Genomic DNA, 25928 nt, shown 5'->3' with positions numbered 1-25928 from the left:
ATACCTTAATCCCCATCCAGCCTGGCTGCTCAGGATACTGACCTTCTAGCCTTCAACAGTCCCCCTTAAAGGGGACTGTTCAGAGAAAATTCCAAGGCACTTCTTTCAGGTCGGGGAATTAGAGAAACCCTGACAGGAAAAGGAAATGTCATTCCCCACCCTCACCACTTACCCAAACCCTTGCTTGTTGTCAATAGGCAGAATCACCCCCAGGGTTGCAGTTTACTGATCCAATCACTCACTCGGAGAGATTAAAATAGCTAGACTCCTGCTTCAGAAAACATCTATAGATGGTGATGATGTGTTTTCACAACAGTTGGCTTTTAAGAGTCCCGTTCCCCCAACTTTCCCCACAGAGCTTAACAATATCATAGGGATATACTTGAAGTGGGTTTTTTTTTTTTTAGTGTCAGTATTTTTCTTTGGGGTTTGTGTGAGCTAATCAGAGTCGAAAGCTGAAAGGAGGGTGGGAGAGGTAAGGAGAGATGGCACAATCTCACTTCTGCTTGCTTGCCAAGATTTTAAAGGAATTGCCTTCCCCTACTTAGTATGATATAAAAATAAAATCCAAAAACCTTAGTTCTATCTTAATACTCATTTCAGTACAGCTAAAAGCTCCCTGAATCCAATTTCTGAGCTGGAACAAATCTTCAAGGTAATCTAATTTAATTCCTCTTGTTTGCCAGGTAAGAAAATTGAAGCCAAGACAAGGGAAGGGTTTTGCCCTAGGTTGTACATATGTCAGTGGTAGAGGGGAGGCTGGAATCTGTTCTTCTGACCCAGGGGCCTTTCAAGAAATCACCCAAACTTTACAGGAAAGTGCGCAGATGCCCAAGAGCTCAGAAACACTGTCTCTTCTGATGGAATAAGATGTTCAGTTCAAAGATACTCAAGTGATCCTTGCATGGTAGAAACAAACAAAAGGAACACATTTTCTTAAAAGTTAAGAATCTGTTTTCATTACCATTAGGAGACAAGAGAGTAGAAGACAGACTTAAGGCAGGTTCATCATGAAAAAACTAGAATATTCTCTATTCCTATCATTGATCCAGCATTTTACATGCCTCATTTCTTTCTATAATCTTTGTATTATCCTCATATTACAAATAATATCATCTTACGCATGCTCAAATTCACAGAGGGAATAAGATCCCATTATTTCCAAATGGCTTGTTGGTAGGCCCAGGGTCACACTCTGGCCTAACATGGATATTTACAATCAAATGACTGTTAACAAACTTAGTCCCTTTCCCCCCATGGACCCTTGCTCTGGCCATTTCAATGGATTTGAGGTTCCTCTGACATGTCATGCTATTTCTAGATTCCTCACCTAAATACATACAGTTCTGTTTGGAATGCCTTTCATCCACTTTATTTCCAAAAGTCACGCTAAGTCTTCAAAATTTAGTTCCAAGGTCATCTCCTCCCAGAAGCCTCTCTGCCACCTGAGCTGTCTGGATGTCCTACTCTGTGCTCTGTGGCATTCTATGGACACTCCCAAAATAGTATATTACCATGCCACTGTAAGCTCTGATTCCCTTGCCTACTTTCCTTCTACTTGACTACAGTCTCCTTTTAGGAAGATACCACATGTCACTTAGCCTTTACATCCTCAGCACTTAGCACATTTTCAGGAATATATTAGTGCTTAACAAATGCTTTATCTTAAAAAAAAAGGATGGATGAATAAATGAAATACCCTCCTTTACTTATACTAAAATCATTTAATAAAGTCTCATTTCAATGCCCTTGACTCTTGGGTAACTGGAGCTGGGGAAATAGAAAATGTCACTAATATAAACTTCTGCTTTGAAGCCTGATAGGTCACTCAAAAAAAGGCTCTCCAGGGTTAAACGTGGCTCCCCGAACACACATATTAGTTTCTGCTTCCTTAGAATATACACTGATCACAGCAGAAAAATTTTCATGCTATAAAATGTAAGGACAAGGAGAACAAGAACACAGCAACAAGGAGATAGCAGCAGTTGAGAAGTGTCAACACCCCTTTTGAAGATGGAAAGCTAATGCACAAATGATCAGTGACTTAGCAAACCTGAGCCTGCTGAAGACCAAGTTCCCATGATAGGAATTTGACAAGAAGCCAAGAGCCCAGGAGGTTCTCAGGGATCAGGAACCTCAGGAAACAGAAAGAGAGATGAGAGTAAATTGCCTTCCCTAGCTGCTCCACCTGCAGAAAGAAAGTTTATTTTCTAGAGAAACTGACTAAAGAGACACCAGGCACAACCAAGGGTGGGGTGAGGCTGAGAGCTAGAAACAGTGGGATTAGAGAAAGCCTCCATCCTGAAAGATGAGATTCCCCAGCCCCTGTTTCTGGCTCAGCTCCCAGAACAAGAACAGCCTGACTTATACCCCTTTCCACCCACCCTACTCCAGCCTACAGTAGGCAGAAGAATTAAGGAGTCATTCCTGTAGAAAGAACTCAACCAAAGAGACAAATATGACCAACACTGATGTATGGGGGCGGGGGATTGTCTCCCAATGAAACTGCCAGGTACCCTCTGGACTATCCCAAAGCAGCCACCAACTGACAATGCCTGTACTCACTCAAAAGGTTCCAATAGCCAGAGAATGAGCTGCAAGGAACACCAGGCATGGGATGAAATCCTCTGATATTGAAAACCCTAACAGAGGCAATTGAGAAAGCAGAAGAAACCATTAACACAGAAGCAGCAGCATTAATTCCCCCCAGTGATAAAAGAAGATGAGGCATCCGTGAAATAAGATCAAGAAGCCTAAAAAAAAATAAAAAATAAAATAAAATAAAAGATTAAGAAGCCTTCCACCCCGCCCTTGAGTATGAGTACAGAGAACAAGAAACAGCTCTTCAAAATAAAAATACAGCTGGAATTTTTAAAATTATTATGAAGCCATGGAAGATACGATTATGGAAATCTCCCAGAAAATAGGACAGAAAGGACAAATGATGAAAAAAATAGGGCAGAAAAAGATAAGAAACTTAAAAGATCAACCCAGGAGTTCTGACATCTTCCAGTAGGAATCCAAAAGGAGCCCACAGAGAAAATGGAAGGGAATCATTAACCAGCACATAATTTCTTCAAAATTTCCATTAAAAATATTTAATGGGCTGGGGTTGTGGCTCAGCGGTATAGAGTGCTCTTCTAGCCCAAGTGAGGCCCTGGGCTCCATCCTTAGCTCCATATAAAAATAAACAAATAAAATAAATGTATTGTGTCCAACTACAACTAAAAAATAAATATTAAAAAAATTTACATTTCCATATGAAATGGACCCTGTGGATGCCCAGCACAATGAACAAAAAAAAAACAAAACACACTTCAAAGCACATTATTGGAAATGTTAGTACCCCAGCAATGAAAGGATCTAAAATGTTTTGAGAGAGAAAAAAACAGTTCACAAACTAAGGATCAGGAATGCAAAACAGCAACTGGGTTTCTTAGTGTCAACACTGGAAGCTAGCTCTGAAAGGCAATAGAGCAATGTTTTCCAATTTTGAGAGAAAATAATCTCCAATCTAAAAATCCTCACCCAGCCAATAAAAACAATCCAGGGAAGGTAAAGTAAGGACAAGCAGACAGGGCTGACCGAACTGCCACGCTGGTGTTTACATGGCCAGGGGCTGGTGAATTAGTACCTGCGTAATGATGTTAAAAATGTGAAATATCGCTTCTCTATTCAAAGTCTCCAAAAAGATTCCCTACCATCCAAGAGGAAGTGCATCAAGAAAGAGAAAAATGGGAGTTTCCAGGTAATAGCAAAGGGATGGCCCATATAAATGGCCTAGAAAGCTCCTCGTCCAGGTGTAAAGAGGCAGAAGAAGAGGAAGAGGATCCAAGTGGGATATCTCCGATTAAATTTTTAATTTTTTTATATATGTATTTTTTAGTTACAGTTGGACATGATGCCTTTATTTTTATTTATTTATTTATTTATTTTAATATTTATTTTTTTAGTTGTAGTTGGACACAATATTTTTATTTATTTATTTTTATGTGGTGTTGGGGATTGAACCCAGGGCCTCACCCATGCTAGGCAAATGCTCTACCACTGAGCCACAACCCCAGCCCAAATTTTTAATATTTATTAAAAAAAAGAAAATTGGTAGATTATCCAGTTAATGCACATATTTATTTGAGTTTATAGCTCCTGTTGAGGGTTTGGAGAATAAGAAGAACTAAAAAAGCAAACAAATAAAAATGAGATGATTATTAACTTCCAAGGGAAAACAAAGACTAGAAAAAAAAAGAATGTGATACCAGTGCGCTATCTCACTCAGGTATGAACAGTGGGTCATGACAAAATGAGGATGGATTAAGCCATTTCATTAAAATTGTGATCTTATAGCACTAGGGACCTAGAAAAGGGGAGTGTATGTGTTTGTGTGTGTGTCTTGTAAAAACATTAAAAGAAAGAAAAGAAGGTCGCAGTATAACTCTGTAGGAAGTCAATAAATAAGTTCTAAGATTGCAAAAACCAAAAGATTATGGTTTTAAAAATATGGAGGTGATGGTGGGAGCAGGAATTAAGATTTAACAGTGGTTGCCTCTGTTAAGAGGCAAAAATTTCTGTTATTCATTATAAGCCTTTTGGTACCATGTGGCCTTTTAAGCCCTCCTCATGTATTATATCAATAAATATGAGTTATTTTTTTAAAAAAGAAATGTCTCAGTCACTACAGAGCAGTCTCCCAGGCATCACATTCTATCTGACAAGTAAGGTGTTGGTGCCTAGAGCTCCTGCATCTCAAGAAAGTTCTGGTTGAAGTATTTACCTAATTACTTAATGCAGAAGTTCTCCAGTCTATCCACAGGTTACTTCAGAGTCATCTGGAGAGTGTCAAATAAAATCAAAGCTGGGAGGGTGGTTAAAATAGTAAGAATGGATTTTATACAGGTCTATTGCAATAAGGGAAGAGAGGCTTCAGTATGGAATTGCACTCAGTTCCAATACAGCATGGACAAATGAGAATTTACAGCCAAATCACTGTGTGGTGATTGGAAGATGAGAATTACTGAAAGGAAACATCAAGGGTAAGGGAGGAAGGAGGATTCTGAGCAAACTTATCTAACAGGATTCTGTCTGAAGACTGGCCAGGGTGATCAGACATCCCCGGGGAATGGTAGAGGATGAAAAAATTAATCAGATATTGAAGTTGAACAGATATTGAGGATGGTGTGTGTGTGTGTGTGTGTGTGTGTGTGTGTGTGTGTGTTGGTAGGGGAGGCAGGTCTTACTGACTTAGCAGAGTTCTTGCTAAAACTAGATTTTACAAGAAAGTGCACAGATGGATCTAACACAAGGCCCAGGTGCCTCATTACAGCTGAACTAAGATGAGAATCTTCATCAGAAGCTCAGTAAAAATGCAGACTCCTGCTCCCACCCTTTATGCATCTGACTGGACAGGCTTTGGTGGGGTCTGAGATCTGCCCTTCTTTCCCTGGATGACTGGGTGAGGTTTGGGAACCACCCAACTAGAGCAGAAACTGTGAGTGCATAGGGAGGGGCAAGGGAATCAGGTGACACATATTTTATGTGTGTACCTTGTTTCTGGGTATATGTCAGTGCATTATGAGTCTGTATTTCTCCTTTCCTCCCTCCTTCATCTTATTTTATCTTGACCCATAATTCCTGCAGAACTACTGAAAATACAACCAAAAATGAAGTCCCCATCTCTAGTTTTAAACCCCTGCAGTCTGAGCTTTCTCTTCCAACCCTAGGGCTCCCTCTACTGGCAGAAGTCTGTTAAAACTTTCTGTTAAAACAGAAATTCTCCCTCAGTTCCCTCCCCATTAGGTCATTTTGCAGGGCTGTTGCCAAGCCCTCCAACTCCCACCAGACAGAAAAGGGAAAATTAAAACTGGGAAAGATTTTCTTGACTTGAAGTTATGAGTATATAAATAGTAGGAGGGAACAGACCGAGGCAGAAATGAAAATGAGATTTGTACACACATGGTGGTCAAGACTGAGGAGGAGGTGACACTTGAGGAATGTAACTCTCCACCTTCTTTTCTTCACCCTCTCCCAAGATTTATGGGTGGATGGGAAAGCCACATTCATCAGCCTTCCAAGAAAATGGAAGGAGGGAAATAAGTTAGGCCAAAAAAGTTCACCGAATATGGAGGCAGAAGGCAAGGATTCAATATCCACCCTCTATTTTCCTCGATCTTCAAAAGAAGTGGTCTCCTTTTCCAAAGCCATATGCCATGTCATCTGGAATCAAGCTCCATAAATCATGTCCTTCCAGTGACTGTCTTCACATTCCCTTTGGATCTTTCCCACAAACCAAAAAGATGCTCAGCCTAGCAGTGTCTGGCACAGAGGAAATTCCCAGAAATATTTGAATGAAAACTTAACTCCTTCCCATCCCAAAATCAAAACTCTCCTTTGAATGTGCATGCTCCTCAAGGTCCTCAAAGGATGTGCCCATGCTCAAACTAGACACTTTATTTCGTCATGTGCCTCCAATCTTTAGCTCATATTAGCATTCCAGCTTTAGTATCTTGGAACTCCCTGGCATAGATCTCCAGTGACTGCTATATGCCATACCCCAGTATATTCCTTTCCCTTCCCACCCTCCTCGACCTCTGCCATTTAATGAGACTTGTCCCTTTGGGTTCCATATTCTCTCAAGACTTCTCATCCTAGCTCTCCCCTGTTCTCTCTCACTGGTTTTTTTTTTTCTTCTACTTGACTCTTAAATTTTGATGAAATGTTCCCCTCTCAGCCTCCACCTTCTCCTGGATGGTGTTATCCACTCCTATGGTTTCAACTTTAACTTACATTATTTAATTCTCAACAAAAGCCTAAGTTGTTCTCCTGAGCTTCACCTAGTTACCAGATACCAGGCAGAAATGAAAATGACATTTGTACACACAGTGGTCAAGACTGAGGAGGTGACACTTGAGGAATGTAACTCCCCATCTTCTTTTCTTCACCCTCTCCCAAGATTTATGGGTGGACGGGGAAGCCACATTCATCTGCCTCCCAAAAATGGAAGGAGGGAAATAAGTTACCTACCTCTGAATATATCAGAACTTCTTCATTCATGGACACAAAAACTGTTTACTCAGTGCCTACCAAGTGCCAAGCACCACGGTAGCAGTGGAGATTTAAGGGCAAGCAAGATGGGCCAGGCCTCTTCCCTCCCAGAGCTGAGTCCAGTGAGAAATAGAAAGTGATGAGTGCTATGATAAGAGACAAGTTTCCAGTGTTGGGAGCTCCTTATCTTGTCCATGGGAAGGTTAAGGCAGGCTTCCTTCAGCTGTGACCTTGAGTAGTTGTACCTGAAGGACAAGAAGGGATGAGGGCGGGGGGGGGGGGGGGGGGGGCGACTGGAGATTCCTGAGAAAGGATTTCGAAGATCAAGAAGAATTTGTAAAGCTGAAATAGGGACTTTGGCCTTTATCCTAAGAATAATAGGGAACCATTGAGTACTTTGAAGCTGAGAAATGCACTGGTCCATAGCCGTGTGAAGAATTGATGGATTGCAGCCCACAGGGACCCTCTCAGTATGAGCAATGCCTGTTTTAAGTTGGGTGGTGGGCCCACAGGCTTCCTTTGTATTTTTATGCTTCATAAATTACCTATGTCTTCATATTTTTTTGGTGCATACCAAATATTTAATAACTTTTCAAAAATGATTTGGAGGTGAGAGGGAGATGAATGAGAAGGTTACAAAAACTGAAAAACAGTGACCACCTGATTTTGGATACTCACAGTCACAGTAAGGATCTGGAGATGGTTCTAGAGATGCTTAGGAGGTAAAATTTATGAGATTTGGTGGTTAATGGAATGTGGGGATTTGCAGAGGAAGATGTAAAGAAGAACTCCTAAGGTTCTGGATTATCAGTTGAATAGATAGTGAAGCCATTGATTATAATATGTATCCCTAGGTGATGGTTAATAAAAATAACAGTCATTAGAGAACTGCTTGGCAGTTCCTAAAAAGTTAAACATAAATTTACTATGCAACCCAGTGATGCCACTCCTGGGTATAGACTCCAGAAAAATAAAAACAAATATCCCCACAGAAAAATCTCACACCAATGTTCATAGTAGCACTATTCATAATAAACAGAGAGTGGAAAACTCCAAATACCTAAGAACTGGTGAATGCATAAACAAAAGGTGGTATCTCCACACAATGATATATAGTTTGGTGATATAAAAGAAACAAAGTACCAAGCCCTGTCACAATATGGATGAGCCTCAAAACATCATGTTAAGTGCAAGAAGTCAAATGCAAAAGATTACACATCGTGTGACTCCACCACTGTGAAATTTCCAGAAAAGGCAAGGCTATAGAAACAGAAAGTAGATTATTGATTGTCTGGAACCAAGGATGGAAATAAAGGAATGACTGTAAATTGGCACAAGCAATCTTTTTTGGGTAATAAAATATTCTAAAATTGGAGCATGATGATAGTTTCCCAAGTCCACAAATTAGTGAAAAGTCATTGAAATATATGTTTAAATGATATTATTTTATGGTATATAAATCATACTTCAATAAAGCTGTTAAAAAAATAATAAGGTTGGTTTTGACCTGTTGAGTTAGGCGTTTAGGAGAGGTTGAGCAGACAGGTGGTTATACTACCTGAAGCTAGGATAAAATGCTGCTGCCCAAGAGGAAGACTTAGGAGTTTTCAGTGTAAAGACAGCAATCGAAACTATGAGAGTAAGAGAGGTTACCCCAGGGGAGAAAAAGAAGGAAAAGTGAGGACAGAGTCACTCATACATTGCTGATGGGACTGCAAATGAGTACAACCATCATAGAAAGCAGTAAAACTTAAAATGGAACCACCATTTGACCCAGGTACCCCACTTCTTGGTTCATACCCAAAGGACTTACAATCAGGATACTACAGTGACACAGCCACATCACTGTTTATAGCAGCTCAACTCACAATAGCTAAACTATGGAACCAACCTAGGTGCCCTTCAACAGACAATGGGTAAAGAAAATATGGTGTATATACACAATGGAATATTATTAAGCCTTAAAGAAGAACAAAATTATGGCATTTGCCGATAAATGGATGGAGCTAGAGAATACCATGTTAAGTGAAATAAACCAGTCTCAAAAAAAAAAAAAAAACCAAAGGCTGAATGTTTTATCTGATACATGGAATGCTAACTTACAATAAGGATGGGGGGCCCTAGGGAAGAATAGAGGTACTTTGGATTAGACAAAAGAAAGTGAAGGGAGAGGAGAGGGTGTGAGAGTAGGAAGGATAGTAGAATGAATCAGACATTATTACCCTATGTGCATGTGTGATTACATGACCAATGTGATTCTACATCATGTACAACCAGAAGAATTAAAAATTACATTCCATTTATGTACAATGTATCAAAATGCATTCTACTGTCATGTATAACTAATTAAAGCAAATTTTTAAAAAAGAAAAGAATTAAGGACAACTCCAACTTTCATGGAATCCAAACAGGAAAAGCAGTCTATAAAGAAAACTGAGAAGCAATCAGAAGTAGGAATAAAACTCAGTGAAAATGAATTGACAGAGGCCAAGGGAAGGAATGTTTGGGGGCAAGAATACTGAGAAGTCAGGCAACTGTGCACAGAGCCAAAAAAGGAAGGCACGGTGGAAAGACATAGTGGGTATGGGGAGCCAGGTAACATTTGGGGCATAGCTCCAGAGGGGCTGCAAACCCTCAGGGACAATCCCGCACCTGAATGGCAAGGCAGGGAAGAGGGAATGGACAGAGTGGGCTGGATTGATGAGCCACAGACTACAAAATGTCCCTAATTTTCTGCATAAAGCAATGAGTAACTACAAAGGGCCAGTGGACAAGCAGAGTTCTGGAAGTGGATGGAGGGCCCACAGAGTTGGGAGTCTTCATAACTGGAATAAATGGTCAGAACTACAAACTCTAGCGGTAGCTACTTAGGACCCTCAAAGATATGACCTCTGATGACCTCTTCAGGCTTGTTTCTCACCATGCAATCCCACCTCACAAAATCCAGTGATAAAGTCATATGAAGGTGCTTGCCGTTTCCCAAACATGTCGTTCTCCTTCACGACGTCTTCTGTTTGCTTATACTGCTTCTCTGCAGGGAATGTTCTCAAACCAACCCTCCTCTCTCCCCCACACACTCCTGGAAGCCAGCTCAGTTCTCACTTTTCCCTTCCTTATTTGCCTGGAGCATTCCTGCTCAGATTTCAATATGGATCAAGGTTAATCTCTTCTAGGAAGCCTTAGGAAAGGCTTCTGGCCCGTCCCACACAGAGAATGATTATTTCCTGTTTTACACCCCCACCATAGAGTTCCACCCATGCCCTGGGAACACTTTATACATTTACTTCCCATTGTCTGCTAGAACCTAGAGAGAATTTAACTTGCTTCTTCATTCATAGTTCCTGACCCATGGTGAATACCCAACTAAACAGATGCTAGTAGGTGAATATTCCACTGAGTTGCCATGTGCTATGGACCCTTTTCTTCTTTTCCAACTTAAGGCCCCTTGGGGGGCTGTCTATGTCTGCTGTAATGAAGGTGGGAGAGATGACTATTAGTAGCCATGCTCCAGGATATTTCATCCACACCTAAGGCAGAGTTTCTTAGGTAAAGCCCAATGTCACTTCTAAGGTTGCCAAGTAAAACAGTGCATCTGAATTTCAGACAAATAACGATGAATATTTTTGTATGTCTCTTTCAATAGTTGAGATAGATATAGAGAGAAATATTCTTTGAAAGTATTCATCATTTATCTGAAATTCAGATTTAACTGGACACCCCATATCGTGCCAAGGAGTCCTTTTTTCAGTTACTATGTGGTTCCTCTCTCCTCTGTGCTCCTGTGCAAGTCCTTGGGAGCCAGGTCCAAGCCTGAAATACTGCAAGGACAACCAATTTAGCATAATCTCAGACCTCACCCCACTAGGAACAGGGATCAGACTAAGGCATAGGAGGGTCCTTCCTTTCCCAAGAGGCCAGTGGCTCTCCCAGGCAAATAGATTCCAGGTATCTGACACACCAGTGCCCCTACGACATACAGGCCACACATACCAGCAGGGACAGGATAGCACACATGGGGCATTGTATCCAGTTTTCCCAGACCTGAGAAACCAGTCAGTGGAAAATAGTAATAAGTCTGTCCATTGGGAATAGGGTTGAGGAGAAGGGTTACCAAATAAGAACCTCTCCCTTCATGAGATATACAGGAAGGGGGAACACAAGAGGAAGGGGAGAAGGAGAAAGTCTGTTATTGGATAAAATTATATGAAATGATTTTTTTTTCCTGACACGGGGAACAGATTTTGGCACAGATTTATGAGTTCCTAAAATCAGACTTGAGGAAAACCAGAGTGGGGGTGGGGATGAGATGACAAAAAGAAGGAGAATTCCATGCATTTAAATACAACGCTAGGATCCTTTCCTGTTTCAAGGAGTTGGTGTCATTCTCCCAGAGGAAGGAAGAACTTCTGAACACCCACTTTTTTGTTGCCCCACGGTCAACCCCTGTGCCTCCAACAGGATTGATTTTCAAAAGGAAAAGGCCACTTTCTAAACAGAGCTACTAAATAGACATGGAAAGCAATAGAGCTGCTGCCTCAGAAATGACAGGTGTTCCTTTCATAATCTACATGTTATGCCAAATGCATGGAAATCCACCTCCCAGCTGCTCCTCCTCACATTCTTCTATCTCCTATCTGGCCTCCCGGATCTGGCCCATCCCTCTGAGTTCCTTCACACACACACACACACACACACACACACACACACACACACACCCCGCCCCACGCTCTTCTCACCTTCTTGCTTGTTCTTGACCCCATTTATTCAGATAGAAATAATCAAATCCAGAGAGTTCCTGGCCAGGCTCTGACATGCACAGGAAGAATTCACTCTGCATGGGTATTTGCAAACTTCCGGCTTTAAGACACACTCTGGAAGCCTGCTGTAGGATGTAGGTGCTCAGTGCATGACAAAGGAGGGGCATCCAGGAGGAGTCCATGGCTAGTTTCCTTGCTGTGACAGGAAAAGGAACTTTGTCAATCAGGAAAATGTGACTCAAAAAAAAAAAAAATGTAGATGAAACATCCAGATTTTCTTTTGTCTTTATTTTTATTGTTGTTTGGTTTTAATATGGTGCAAACCCCAGGAAGAAGACTTAGGGGGTGGGTTTGATCCATTCTGACCAGAATGCTGAATCCCAGGGATTTCCCTGGATTAAACCAGGCTCCAGGAAGATGTCAATTTTCTTATTGCTATAGCATCTCAGAAACTAAATCAAAACAAGAAAAAGTTGACTGAATGCCTATTTTGGAACAAGACTTGAGGGACTGGAGAGAAGCAAAGATGAAAAAGACATAATTCATGTCCTCCAGTAGCTTACAAGCTAATGAGAAAACCAGCTGTGTAAATGTGCACATGCAGAAGATTGATATATATTATATAATGTAGTCAATGTGCAGAACCCAATAATACTAAGACCCTCTTAGGAGTTTGAAAGATCAAAATTATTTTTATAATCTTACTAAGACATCATTTGACTCTTCTAGAGGCTACAGAAGGTGTAATAACGTCATGCTCTGACTGCTAATGGAAGGTTTGCTTTTGTATTCTTAAAAAATATATATATCCTCAGTCTTAATTTCTAATCTATAGGTAAAACACACATGTAAAAGTTCTTTGAGGTCCTGAATAATTTTTAAGGGCATTAGGGGGTCCTGTGACCAAAATGTTGAGGACCATTAAGACTTCATATATCATTACCTGTTATGGTTTAGATATTAGATATTAGGTGTCCTCCAAAAGCTCAGGTGTGAGACAATGCAAAAATGTTCAGAGGCTAAATGATTGGGTTATGAGACCTTTAACCCAATCAGTGAATTCATCCCCTGATGGGTATTAACTGAGTAGTAACTGAAGGTAGGTAGGTATGACTGGAGGAGGTGGGCATTGGGGGCATGACTTTGGGGTACATATTTTGTATCTGGCAAGTAGAGTCTCTCTCTCTCTCTCTCTCTCTCTCTCTCTCTCTCTCTCTCCTTCCTAATCATCATGTAAACCACTTCCTTCTGCCACACTCCTCAGCCATGAGGTTCTGCTTCACCTTTAGCTCCGAGGAATGGAGCCAACCATCTATGAACTGAGACCTCTGAAATTGTGAGCCCCCAATTAAAATTTTCCTCCTCTAAAATTGTTCTTGTCAGGTCCTGTAGTCACAGCAGTGAAAAAGCTTACTAAAACACGACCATTACTGTATACTTGTCTCTCATCAATGTATATCATACAACGATTATTTCATCTGGTTCCATGAAAAATCAATTTATTGGATGCTTTTCCAATTTTCATAGCATGATGACTGCTAGGTAATCTAATCATTAATCTCTTTGTATCTGGACCTTTTGAGGCTGCACAATGTTGGGTTTCAATTACTTGAGCCAACAATCAGCCATCATTAGTGCATTTCCTTTATGTTCTCACTCATTATTTTTGCTTTCTTTAAATTTATGTTTTCTGCAGTGGACTTTACAATTCTTTATTTCTTCTTTTTTTTTTTTTTTTTTGTCAGACAATAAGCTTCTCTACTCTGCCCATCTTTCTGTCATTTCACCATCATTCATGTTTTAAAGCAACTCTTCATTGTTTCCTATAATTTTACTATTAATGGTATAGGATTAGGGAAATAAATTTCCTCTAAGGAGTCTGGTTTGTAATGTTTATCGGTAGCATAAAGTCCTTTATGAAATTATGCAAATATATCTGGCAGTTCTGAGTATGTAATCTAATTTTCACTTGAATTGTATCTGTTTTCTGTTTTTGTCCTCCATGAACCTTGAGCTCTATCTAGCTCTCCACTGTTCTCAAATCGCCATTGTTTTCTGGAAGTGAACTTCACAGCTGCGGGCCTTTGTTGACAAATTGTTTCATCTCCTCTGGGTCTTAAATTATTTTCTCTTATTCTGAAGTGAAAATTCACTGAATATTTCCAGATACTGTATTGAGGGTCATAACTCAATGTCTCCTGATTTTGCATGAATTCCAACCTCCCCCATCTCAAACCCCCATCTCTCCACCAAAGAACTGATGCTCGTTCTTAAATTTGTTTCCGTAATTTGCAGAATGTAGAATTTGCTTTATGATGGAGTAATTTTCATGATTTGGTTGGTTGATTTTAGGTCGAAAAACAGCAGTGACACATCTTAAATCCTTTCTTAGAGGATTATGCCTTAGTGAAATCTTGCTACAGATATGCCAAGGTAGTTGTTTCTATTCTTCCCTGATAATAAATTCTAAATTGCTAGGATTTTCCTCCTCTTGGTCCTTTTATTGTTACTAAATTGATGTTTAGCTGGGATGTGGGCATCCCACACTAGCTTCACATCAAGTGTGCTAGATCTTTTCCTCCTTCCCTGGGTTTATTCTTCCTAGTGTACGCCCTATGCTTCTCATTCCTCTATAGCATTTACATTTAATACCTCAGTGCTTCTCTCTCTCTCTCTCTCTCTCTCTCTCTCTCAGCACTCGTTATTTCTTCCTCATTCTCTGTTAAAGTAATAAGTGTATGTTCTGTTGCACTTGCCTGAGAGTATTGAACTGGTCTTGGGTTTCCCGCCATCTGGGTTTCTGGCAGGATTGCAATTTTCCTTTGATGTTGTAATACTTTTTCATTGAACTTGAGTGTGGGGCTTATAGGACTTGTTTGCTTTTATTTATTTATTTTTTCTCCCGAGATGTGCACATTTTTTTCTTGAGCTTATTTTGCTGTTTTGTGCTGTTATTTTTAATTGCTTCCGACTGGGGGGTGGGGCTGAGGGTGAGATTTGGCTTGAATTCGGCTCTCTTTGCTATTACTCACATTTCTCCGGAAGCCCCGCATGTATTTCTCTCTCTCCTCTCTCTCTCTCTCTCTCTCCCTCTCTCTCTCTCTCTCTCTCTCCCCCCCCCAACCACCCCCGCCTTTGACAAACCACTTTTGAAAGGCCATTGATCCCTGGTGTAAATAGTGTTAAGAGGAAGATGGGCTCGGGGTAGGGATGCTCAGGAATCCAGTCCTGTACAGTCATGAGCTTGGCCATCTGGAAGTCTCCTCTTGCTCAATGAAATGGAGTAAACATTGTCCATTATGAAATCCACCACGCAGGCTGCCAGGGACGAATGGGATCCCACCCAAAGCCAATCGCTGCTCTGACAGGGAAATTGGCTAGCACTGCCTGAGACTACTCCAGCCTCCCCCGTCCCTGATGTCACAATTCAGAGGCTGCTGCCTGCCTAGGACGTTGTAGAAAGCTCTGTAGGTTCTCTCTGTGTATCCTACAGGGCTCCCGGGGGCCAGGTCCTCATCTGATGGCTTTTATGACAAAATATCTCCTCCCTATCCTGGTGGTCTCCTTGGCCTACTACTATTATTCTGCAAATGAGGAATTCAGACCAGGTAAGTACCAATGTGTCTCATTTGGGAGGAATAGTTTTCTAAACACAGGGATCTTAGTGTATTCCTAAGGATCAAGAGGTGTTCTTGATCCCTAAAGTTGCTGAAAAAGAAGGAACCCCGAAGTAGGATTACATCTCTGTGTCCTCTAGCCACAGGCTGTAGTCAGGAGGGATGCAAGGACGAGCAATCATGTAGCCAAAAGCTTGCCAAATAGACCATGCTTTACTTGGCACCATTAATGGAAAGCAATTTCAACCCTTCTACCAAAAAAGAAAAAGAAGGTAATACCCAAATTCACAACTCAGTCAGATAATAGGGCTCAATGGACAGACTGATAATTGGGAAGCAAAAAAGGACTCTGGTGTTGATGACTAAGTAGAAGTAAAGAAAGTCCAGGAATCTCTATGAACACATGTGTTTGGATGATTTTTAAATTTTCTTTCAACAAAGCAGAATGAAATAAGCCCAGTAACGTCTGGAACTTCAGTGTTTTACGTGAATCATGACCTTGCTGGCCTGTCCTCATGATCTCTGTACAGGGAGGCTTTTAGGAATGACAGCAGACAGCCTCTGTTTTGAACACCCATGCCAAACCCCACTTCAGAGCATGTTTATGAACAACTGGAACCATTCCTTCAGTGATTTACAGAGTTAGAGACAAACTGATCTGGGCTCATCACCTTTAATGTTGGAATGTGAAATGAGGCTGCTCATATCCTAAGAGGGAGAAAGAATGTGACTGCCAAGTTAGATGTGATCTTCACCTCCTTTTGGGGTTCTCCAGAGATGCTCCAAGGAAAGAAAGTGATTGTCACAGGAGCCAGCAAAGGGATCGGAAGAGAAATGGCTTATCATCTGGCGAAGATGGGAGCCCATGTGGCGGTGACAGCGAGGTCAGAAGAAGGTCTACAGAAGGTGAGGGTTCTTTGCCCATATACATATACTCTTAGATGTCAGATATGTTCCTCTATATGTTCATATATGTATATAAAATCCAGTATGTCTTCTTTCTCTTTCTCTTCCTCTCTGTCTCTTTCTTCCAATTTTGTACTCTCATATACAGGTTCAAACACCCATAGGAATATAAAAATATGCATTTAAGCATTCATTTCTATACACACACACACACACACACTGTACAATGAGCCGTGAAGTTCTTGAGGTGTACCTGCTCATAATCACACCTGTTCACACACAAGTATCCATGAAACCATAGATATAGAGATGTATATTTAGATACTGAAATTCCAGTATCTATTAAGGAAGACATATCCTTATACTTCATGCAGACTCTCAGGCAATGCCCTCTCATAGATTCACAAGCCCAAGGATGTACTAACACTCCCAAACCTAAAGCCACCAATATAGAAACCAGCATCCCTAGCTACGGTGCATTCAGAAAGATCTATTCACAAGCCCCATGAGCATAAGTAATGAAATTAATCCCCATCACAGTGACAATTTAACAGTGTAAGTCCCACCATGTTCCAAAAGCTATTTCAGATGGAGGACAATAATCATGAGTTTATTTAGGAACACACACATACACACACACATCCCATTTCTAAACAGGGCTGTAAACAACCTCTCATTTAAGCCCCAATTACTTCAAAGATTGCATCCAAAATTCTACAGCCAAGACCAATGCCATTTCTGCTGTCTCTCTGCAGGTGGTGTCCCGCTGCCTAGAACTTGGAGCAGCCTCAGCACATTACATTGCAGGAACCATGGAAAACCTGACATTTGCAGAACAATTTGTTACCAAAGCAGGAGAACTCATGGGTGAGGCTGCTTCTCCTCTTTCTTCCTCTGGACTTTGCCCTAGAGGTCACCAAAGAGCTTTTGAAAGGGAAAGGGAAAGTATCTACCCTAGATGGTTTCTCTCAACACAGCCATCTCTTACAGGTGGACTAGACATGCTCATTCTCAACCACATCACCAACTCTCCTTTGGTTTTTTTTAATAATGATACCCATATTGTGCGCAAAACCATGGAGGTCAACTTCCTCAGTTATGTGGTCCTGAGTGTGGCTGCCTTGCCCATGCTGAAGCAGAGCAATGGAAGCATTGTCGTCATCTCCTCATTGGCTGGTGAGTGGAACAGGGACCAGTATGGAAGGTAGGAGCCAAAAAACAAACAAACAAACAAACAAACAAACAAACCCAGGGATTGTGCTAGGTTGCAATGAACATGAATTTTATCACTTTCCATGCAGAGAAGTAACACGCTATAAACTTGAAGTTGAAATGCTCACCTCGATATTAGGCAAAAAGCTCATTAACAAATATGTATGGACAGGCAGAAATAGTAAGTATGTAAACTCAACGAGAGGCATACAAGCTGCATAAAAGCGAAGCTGTTAAGAACTGGTGGGTCATAAGAAATGAGGATTGGTCAAAACAGGCAGGTTATAAAATCCCTGAAAATAACAGAAAATGCAGTCAGAGAGCCCATATGAAGCCTGGTGGTTTGTGATCTAAAAATGAAAGATCGGGGCTGGGATTGTGGCTCAGTGGTAGAGCTCTCGTCTAGCATGTGCGAGACCCTGGGTTTAATCCTCAGCACCACAAAATAAAAATAAATAAAATAAAGACATTGTGTTCAACTACTTCTAAAAAATAAATATTAAAAAAAAATAAAAATCAACAAACTGCTGCAAGTACAGCCTGTCCTGGTCTCTCTATTGGAGAGATCTAGTCACAGTGAATAAAAAAGACTTTGCTTCCTCTATGACCAAGAGTTGTAGCTTGGTAAAATTAGTCAATGCAAAGGTAGAAGTGAAATACTTTCACAACAAACAATAGGCAGATTAGCTAGGGCAAAAGGAAATGAACAATAGCAACAACAACAATAACAACTCCTTATAAAATAATTAACAGACATGCCTATATTAGGGGTATTCTCCAAAATCTCAACGAGTTACATTAAAAGTCCAATTTAAACAACTATCTAAGTAGGGAGGAAACATGTACAGAGAAATGTTCATGAATAGAAAGATCTTTTGGGGATCAAGAAAAGACCCTTGGTGCTTTGGAGGGTGACAGTATCAGAAGTTATCACCAGTAAAAAGCCAGAGTTTCTGGGCTGAGGAATTCCTAGGTGCATTTCATCATGGACCCAGGAGAGAAGTTCTACACACCTTTGTTGATTAGTCAGTCAGAGGGATGTGGCTGGAAGGTCTGAGCACCAGGATCAAATCCAGCCATCAAATGTAGTTCCTGGCAACATAAAAACAAATGACCTAGAAGACTCTGTAAACTGTTAAGTACTTCACAATTGTCCATTCTTACTGAAAATAATAACATCATCTATGTTGTAAAGAGTTCTCCTTTCTGGCCCAGGAAAGTCCGCATAGTGATTGGATAAAGGGCCAGTGTGTCTGTGCTACCCGCCAAACAGAGTGATTGATATGCATCCCTGTGCTTCCCAGCCAACACAGACTCCCCACCCCTCCCCAGTCACAGACTCTCTCTGGGCTGAAAGGAAGGGAGAGTTTCCAGATGCATACTGAGTGGGAGGGTGCTGGGCACATCCCCAATGCATCCTGGGACATTGGCCAAAACCCTCACATCAGTTATGGTGTAGGTGGCTTTAATGATTTCAGTTGATTAAACAATACATTCACTCTAGGCAAAGGATGTGTTTCATCTTTGGTTGGAGAATTTAAATTTTATAATGTACGCGCTATCTAAATGTGCTGGGAAGGAATATATGAATTACTGTAGAAGCCCAAGGGCATGATGAAATTCTGATAACCTCTGTTTCCACGTATCTTCTACACCTCCAGAATGACACTTGGTAATTGCCACGGATTCTGGGGGTAAAAATTTAGTTGGATTACTATAGCCCAAGGGTTCTGCCTTTTTGTTATGAAACACATCTGTGAACTTACAAAGTACAGACACATTGTTTTTTCTCCCTAACTGAAGAATATTAATATTATGTGTTCCATGATTTATTCTTATAAACAGTCAGTAAATATATTCATTAATACGTCCCCTTAAAATCTGAACTTCACAAACATAAGATACTAAGCATCAATTTGGTCTTAAGGCGACTGAAAGTATTTAGATGGAAGTGGGTCATGGTAGCACATCTCTGTAATCCCAGCAACTTGGGAGGCTGAGGCTCGAAGATTGCAAATTGGAGGCTGGCTGGGCAACGTAGAGAGACCTTGTCTCAAAACAGAAAATGAAAAGAGCTGAGGATGTTGTTTGGTGGTAAAGTGCCCTTGGTTCAATCCCTAGTACGGCAGAAAATTAAAGTATTGGGATGGAGTTTAATCATTTCCTCTGGGGAACACATTGTTATTGAATTACAGTGACAAGCAATCATTTTTATTCCCAATACATTTCCAGGTATTGCATTAGATGGAAGTATTGTACTTTTATATATTACTTAAAGGCTCAGCTACTTCTTTAGCATTAACAGACAATATTGATGCTTCTGGCAATCTATGGTATTCATTCATTCATCCCAATGCAACACCTTTGTTTGGTACCTACTGATCAACTCTCTTGTATATGTAATATCAAGTTACATTTATTAGTCTCCCCTCCTTCCACCAGGTGCTAGTTTAGACATAAGTTTAGCTACTTTAACAAATATCCATTTTATAATGCCCTAGGCAAATCTAATTTTTTTTCCTCCCATGAAGCCTAGGTTAGGCAGTCCAAGGCTGATATGGTAGTGTCAATCCATGAACCTGTATAAGAACACTTCTGTCTCTGAATCACCATCCCTATGGTATCATTTCATCTGCATGTTTAAGATGGTCTGCTGTTATATTTGAATTCTAGCTAGAAAAATATGAAAAAAGAAGGATACCACCTGAAAGTTGTATTCTTCTCTTCTGCCATAGCTTCCTGAAATTGTGTTCTTTATTCATGTGTCCAGGTAAAATTTATAGGTTCTACTTCTATAAAAGGCATTGATATTGCTCATATAAGGCATTGATTAACTAATGATCTCTCTGTATCACTCATGCCAAGAAACACATAAGTGTAGAAGAAAACATGCCCTTCAGGCCACCCAACACATGTACCACATACAAAAACATGCTTGTGCACACACACACACACACATGCACACCCACTCTCTCTCTCTCACATTCAAGGTCCATCACAAAAACAAAACCCCTTCCATCAGGCAGGGGCTACAGGAAGTGTGAAGAAGCAGCAGGGGAAAGAATAGAAAGAGAATGCCAGTTAGTATTTGTTTAAAAAACTGCAATGGAAATAATACTTGAACTTGACTTTTAAAGAAATTCCTGGATCGGGCAGAGAACATTTGAAAACGTCTGGCAAAAGTTTATCTGCCATTAATCAAAATGGGTTGTCTTGGGTTTAATTCTAGAAGGTGAAGCTGATTCCATTTTTGAGCCCCTTGGCTTTCTGAACCCCATTAACAGTGGTGCATCCTATCAGTTACACATGTGGCTGCTGGAACAGAGCACCTAATGCTGCCTCTCCACACCGCCTCTTTGCGCCCCTAGACAATCACGGGCAAACCCCACCATCCCTCTGCTCCTTTCTCCTCTCAAAATCTATTTAACTCACCCCTCACATGAAAACTTTTTCAGGACTCATCAGAGTCATTTAAACATTTCTTCTTTGTCTTTATTACGTTTTGATAAGTTACCTTTAGAAATTTCTACTTCCTCTCTATTTCTCTCTCTTTTTCAAAATTTCTCCTGTGATCCCGATTCTACTAACAGCAATAACACAAATGCTAAACATACTTGGGCAAGCATAAGTGTAGGGATAATGACTCTTCTGTTTCAAGGAAAATGAAAGGCATATTTTGAAGGGAAACTAGACATAATAAAGAACTGGGTTTCTTAAATCTCCAGAATAAAAATATACTGAAAGGAATAAAGAACCTCTTTGGAAGCTGTATAACAGTCTCAGTTACCTACAGTTACCTATTAATTCCATATCTTTCAAAAGATCAACTTTTAAATATATATACATATATATGTGTATTAATAATATATTATTTTATGTATATATATTATCATATATGTATTATATTGTATTAATAATATATGTATATATGTATATATGTATATATTTAAGGTATGAATATATTTTTAATTTGTGCATATTTATCAATACACTAATGAATATATTCATAAATTAATTAAATGTACTGTTTGGTTAAATTAATTAATTATATGAATATATAGTTTAAATAAATATATAGAGAGAGTTTTATTCAAATGCATTCCTTTTCTGGTTTGCTCTTTTGCATCATTGTTTCATACTTTTTTTTAAATGTACAGTATTTCAATATACTAGTCAGGGGCAAATACCTCAGAAGACAATACTTTAGTGGCAAGACTAAAAACCAAGGAATGAAGTCACTTGTTGGACGTTAATCTATTTGTCAGTTGAGGGCTGCCTGTGTGGTCTAAACCTATTTCAAGAATTTGACATTAGAAAGAGAAAAAAAAAACATGTTTCTCAAATACACATATCAACTAACAGGATTTGGACTAGTCATGATGTTGTTTTATATAAAGACAGGAATATACAGATGTTAATCTCATCTGCAGCTCTGGCACCCACTCCATCCTGAAACACGGGCCAGTTCCTCAATGTATGGAGGTGCCTTGGGGTATGGTGGAGGTGGTGAAAAGATGTGAAAGGCCGTGGAATTGGAGTGGAAAGCAGTCATCTATCCCTCCTTAAATTTGTACTAATTATTTAAAGAAAATATGCATTTTTAAAAATTTGTTTTAATTAGTTACACATGACAGTAAGAAAATATGCATCTTTATCCTTAAATCCAGTTGCCTCAGAAGTAATTTTCAGGGAACACTGTTTTCAAGATGAGTGGAAGTGTTTTATGCATGTGGGGACAGCCATAGAGATATAACAGAGGAGAGGTTTGTGTGTATATAGATGTGTCACCAAGAGGACCTGAAAGAATGCCAAAGAGATCATCAACATGGGCATAAAAATTCTAGGAGTCATTATTGCCTAGATTTAAGAGATTTTATTTGGGCAAAACCTGAGGAATCAAGACAGAACTTGCTGTATTTATCTGAAAGTTCTATGTTGTATCTGCTTAAAAAGAAGGAGATGGAAGTCAAGCACAGTGGCATATGCCTGTAATCCCAGTGACTCCAGAGGCTGAGGCAGGAGGATCACAAATTCAAGGCTAGCCTGGGCAATTTAGTGAGACCTTGTCTCAAAATAAATAGCTGAGGATGTAGCTTAGTGGTGGAGCAACCCTGGGTTTAATCCCCAGTATCAAAAAGATAAAGAAAAGGGGAATGGAGAAGATTTGAAATCAGGGTGATATTAGGGGACGTGACACTTTCCAAAGAAGACAGCAACAATTTAGCACAGGTTGAAAACAATATAATGTGATCCATGACAATTATTGCTTCAAGTTCCCTTAAAAAGCTGGGGTAGAGCTTAAGTAGTCAAGGATACTTAACGGCTAGACCACAGGTTTCATTCATGTGTAATTCTAGATGAAAATATCAAATTTCTATCATTAGTCATGTCTTTATGTTTCATCACTAGGGGTTTGAATAGGCCCATAACAAATACATTTTATTTAGAAATATATAAATAGAAAACCAAGTCTTAAGGAAAGAAGAACATAAATGTACCCAAATTAGACTCAACACAGATGCTATATTTAAGTTTCAAATTTAGCTCTCAAATTTCTTAACAAAAAGAAAAAAAGATCAGTATACTGTATAGATAAGATTATATTCAAAAGAAAGAAGCAAATAATTTCTGAAATATATTTCTCATAAAAGATTATAAGTAGAAGGCAAAAGTAATAGAAAGAGCCATTCTCCAACAACTTTTAAAGATGTTTCTATGAGCCAGGTGCAGTGGCACACACCTGTAATCCCAATAGCTTGGGAGGCTGAGGCAGGAGGATCTTGAGTTCAAAGCCAGCCTCAGCAAAAGCAAGGTGCTAAACAACTCAGTGAGATCATGTCTCTAAATAAAATGCAAAATAGGGCTGGGAATGTGGCTTAGTGGTCAAGTGCCCCTGAGTTCAATCTCCAGTACCCCCCACAAAAAAAGATGTTTCTATGACATAAAATTTTCATATACACACATACACAGAATGAAAATTGGAAAACAAAAAAATAGTATAAAACTGGAAATAGAAATCATTCATGGTCCTGTAGTCTACATATAATCATGCCAGTATTTTCAGAATTTCCTTCCAAACATATAAATATATAGCTATAGTAAATCATATATAAATATTATAATATATAAATATGATAGATTATATATAAATTATGTTATATATAAATATATAGCTATAGCAAATTAATTATTTTCCCATTTTCTCATTAGTTACCACATTTAGATTTCTCTCAATGTTTTCACATTGCCAAACTCCCACAACAAATGTTTTTATATCTGAATCTATGACTAAGTTGATGATTATTTCCTTGACAGATTCTTAGGACTAGACTGAGTAAAATGATGGGAACATTTTTAAGGTTATTGGTACATATCACCAAATAACATGAGATAAAATGACAAATAAGAGCCAGGTATGGTGGCATACACCTATAATTCCAGCTCTTCAGGAGATTAAAGTAGGAGGATCATTGAGCACAGGAATTCAAAACCAGCTTGGCAACAAAAAAACATGGTAAGATCCTATCTCTAAATAAATAAATAAAAGATTAAAAAAATTAGAAATAAATAAAAATTTAAAAAATAAAAAAATAAAAGAAAGGAAGAAAGAAAAATAAAGAATCAAACTTTTTCAAAATATACAAAAGTAAAAATTCATTAAAATTAATTTAAGAATGGTTTCCCTTTCCCATTCCAAATGAGTCTTCATCTCCCACCTACTTTGCGGTGTTATCAAAGTTTTCAGAATTGACAATTTTGCAGGAAAAAGAAAAACATGTTTAGTAGCTCTAATTTGAACTTTATGTTTCCTTGTGAGGTGGAACAAGGGCCCTGTCCCCTTGACAGCAATAAAATTCTGTTTTTGTTTACCATTTATATCCTCAATGCCTACAACAGCACCTAGCATGTAGTAGACGTGATACCAAAAGCTTGGTCCTCATCCCTAATGCTGATCCAATAAAGAGGACGAGGTTTTGAAAAAAATAAAGAAGTTGTATTGCTCTGCTAGCAAAGGAGAAAGGCAAAGGTCTCACGTCATAGAGCTGCCATTCTAACCGCCAGAGAGAACAGAGGGCTTTAAAGAGGGCAAGATAAGGGCTGTTTTCCAAGTGTCATTATCAGCATATCTAATTGATGTTTAACTTATATTCTTGAAAGAGCTATCATTCCAATTCTCCTGTCCTGGGTTTCTTTATTCTTATGGACAGGGAGTGGGAGGGGCAGATAACTCTGCTTAGGACAGAAGAAATGTTAATCTTATTTCCTACATAGTTGAAGATGGGGAGAAGGAGTAGAGGAAGAGGGGAAAGGACAGTTTTAAAATAAGCTACCAGTAGTTGAGCAGCAAGGTTTATATTCAAAGCATGAAACTGACCCCTGTTACATGAAAGGGACCCTTGTTACATTTTACCCATTATCAGTTTCTACCTTAATGGGCAAAGACATCTCCAAGCTGCTTTCTGCTGAGAATGGACAACAAGTGGGGTCTCTAGAACTGAAGGTTTTTACCTGTTGTTGTCATTTTGCTTTATGGAATTTTACTGGAAGGAATAAAGAGGTGATTCCAAATTTGGTGGTCCCTAGAAGAAACATACGCATCTACTACAGTTAATTTTGACTGAGTTGTTGTACATACCATCTTAATCTACTTTTTTTCAGTTATAGCCATTTTCTGCTATTTCCTGAGGTACCAGGAAGGGTCTCCCCATTTAGTATTTTATAAGGGTTCCATTTAAGCCTATTTCTGGGGTTACCCATAACTGGAGGACAGCAGTAGACAACACCTTATCCAACTGCAGGTGGGTTTCTTGGCAGAATTTAGCCACCATTTTCTTTAAGGTGGGATTCATCTTTTCCATTTTCCCTATAGATTGAGGTCTCCAGGATATGCATAATTTCCATTGTATATCTACTGTTTTGCTCATTTGGTGGGTCACTTTTGCAATGAAAGACAGTCCATTGGCACTTTGCATTAAGGAGAGAAGCCTATATCTTAGGATCAGCTCCTTCAAGAGGACTTTAATTATTTCCAAAGCTTTTTCTGTCCTGCTGGAATAAGATTCAACCCATCCTGAAATGATATCTACAGTATAAGCCACTATCTGAAGTTTCTTGTGGTGCAGGGCATTTAGGTAAAATCTATTTGCCAAGCATCAAAAGAATTGTAGTTCTGTATATTGTGTTCCTTTCAGTCTTCAGATTGTTTGGGGCAGATAATACACAATTGAGTCACCTGCTGAGTAGTCTATTGGAGATGTGGCCCTTGCAAGTGGACCTTGATGAAATTTACCAAGGGGTCTCTCCCATCTCTCCTATAAGGTCAGATCAGTGCTTCAGGCAGGAGGATGATCAGGGGAATTTCATCTCTACTTGGCGGTGTTATCCCAGAAGTCAAAAA

The 25928-nt window shown here is 39.5% G+C and overlaps 1 protein-coding gene across 2 annotated transcripts in view; it reads left to right on the top strand.

The window, feature by feature from the left end:
- The window catches only part of Hsd11b1 (hydroxysteroid 11-beta dehydrogenase 1), a 61169-nt gene that overhangs the window by 782 nt on the left and 34459 nt on the right, over positions 1-25928 (top strand). Inside the window, exons 2-5 of one of the 2 annotated variants that reach the window (XM_076872974.2) lie at positions 15289-15403; positions 16188-16318; positions 17074-17185; positions 17309-17494. In XM_076872974.2, the coding sequence (XP_076729089.1) occupies positions 15316-15403; positions 16188-16318; positions 17074-17185; positions 17309-17494 (517 nt within the window). In that variant the 5' untranslated portion in view covers positions 15289-15315. Of the gene's footprint in view, positions 1-15206; positions 15404-16187; positions 16319-17073; positions 17186-17308; positions 17495-25928 lie in introns of those variants that run through there. The other variant, XM_077105074.1, reaches the window with a different exon arrangement.

Source organism: Callospermophilus lateralis, chromosome 13 (assembly GCF_048772815.1).
Source record: "Callospermophilus lateralis isolate mCalLat2 chromosome 13, mCalLat2.hap1, whole genome shotgun sequence".
Lineage (NCBI taxonomy): Eukaryota > Metazoa > Chordata > Mammalia > Rodentia > Sciuridae > Callospermophilus > Callospermophilus lateralis.
The sequence above is the reverse complement of the archived record's forward strand: the minus strand, read 5'-3'. Positions and strand labels throughout refer to the sequence as shown.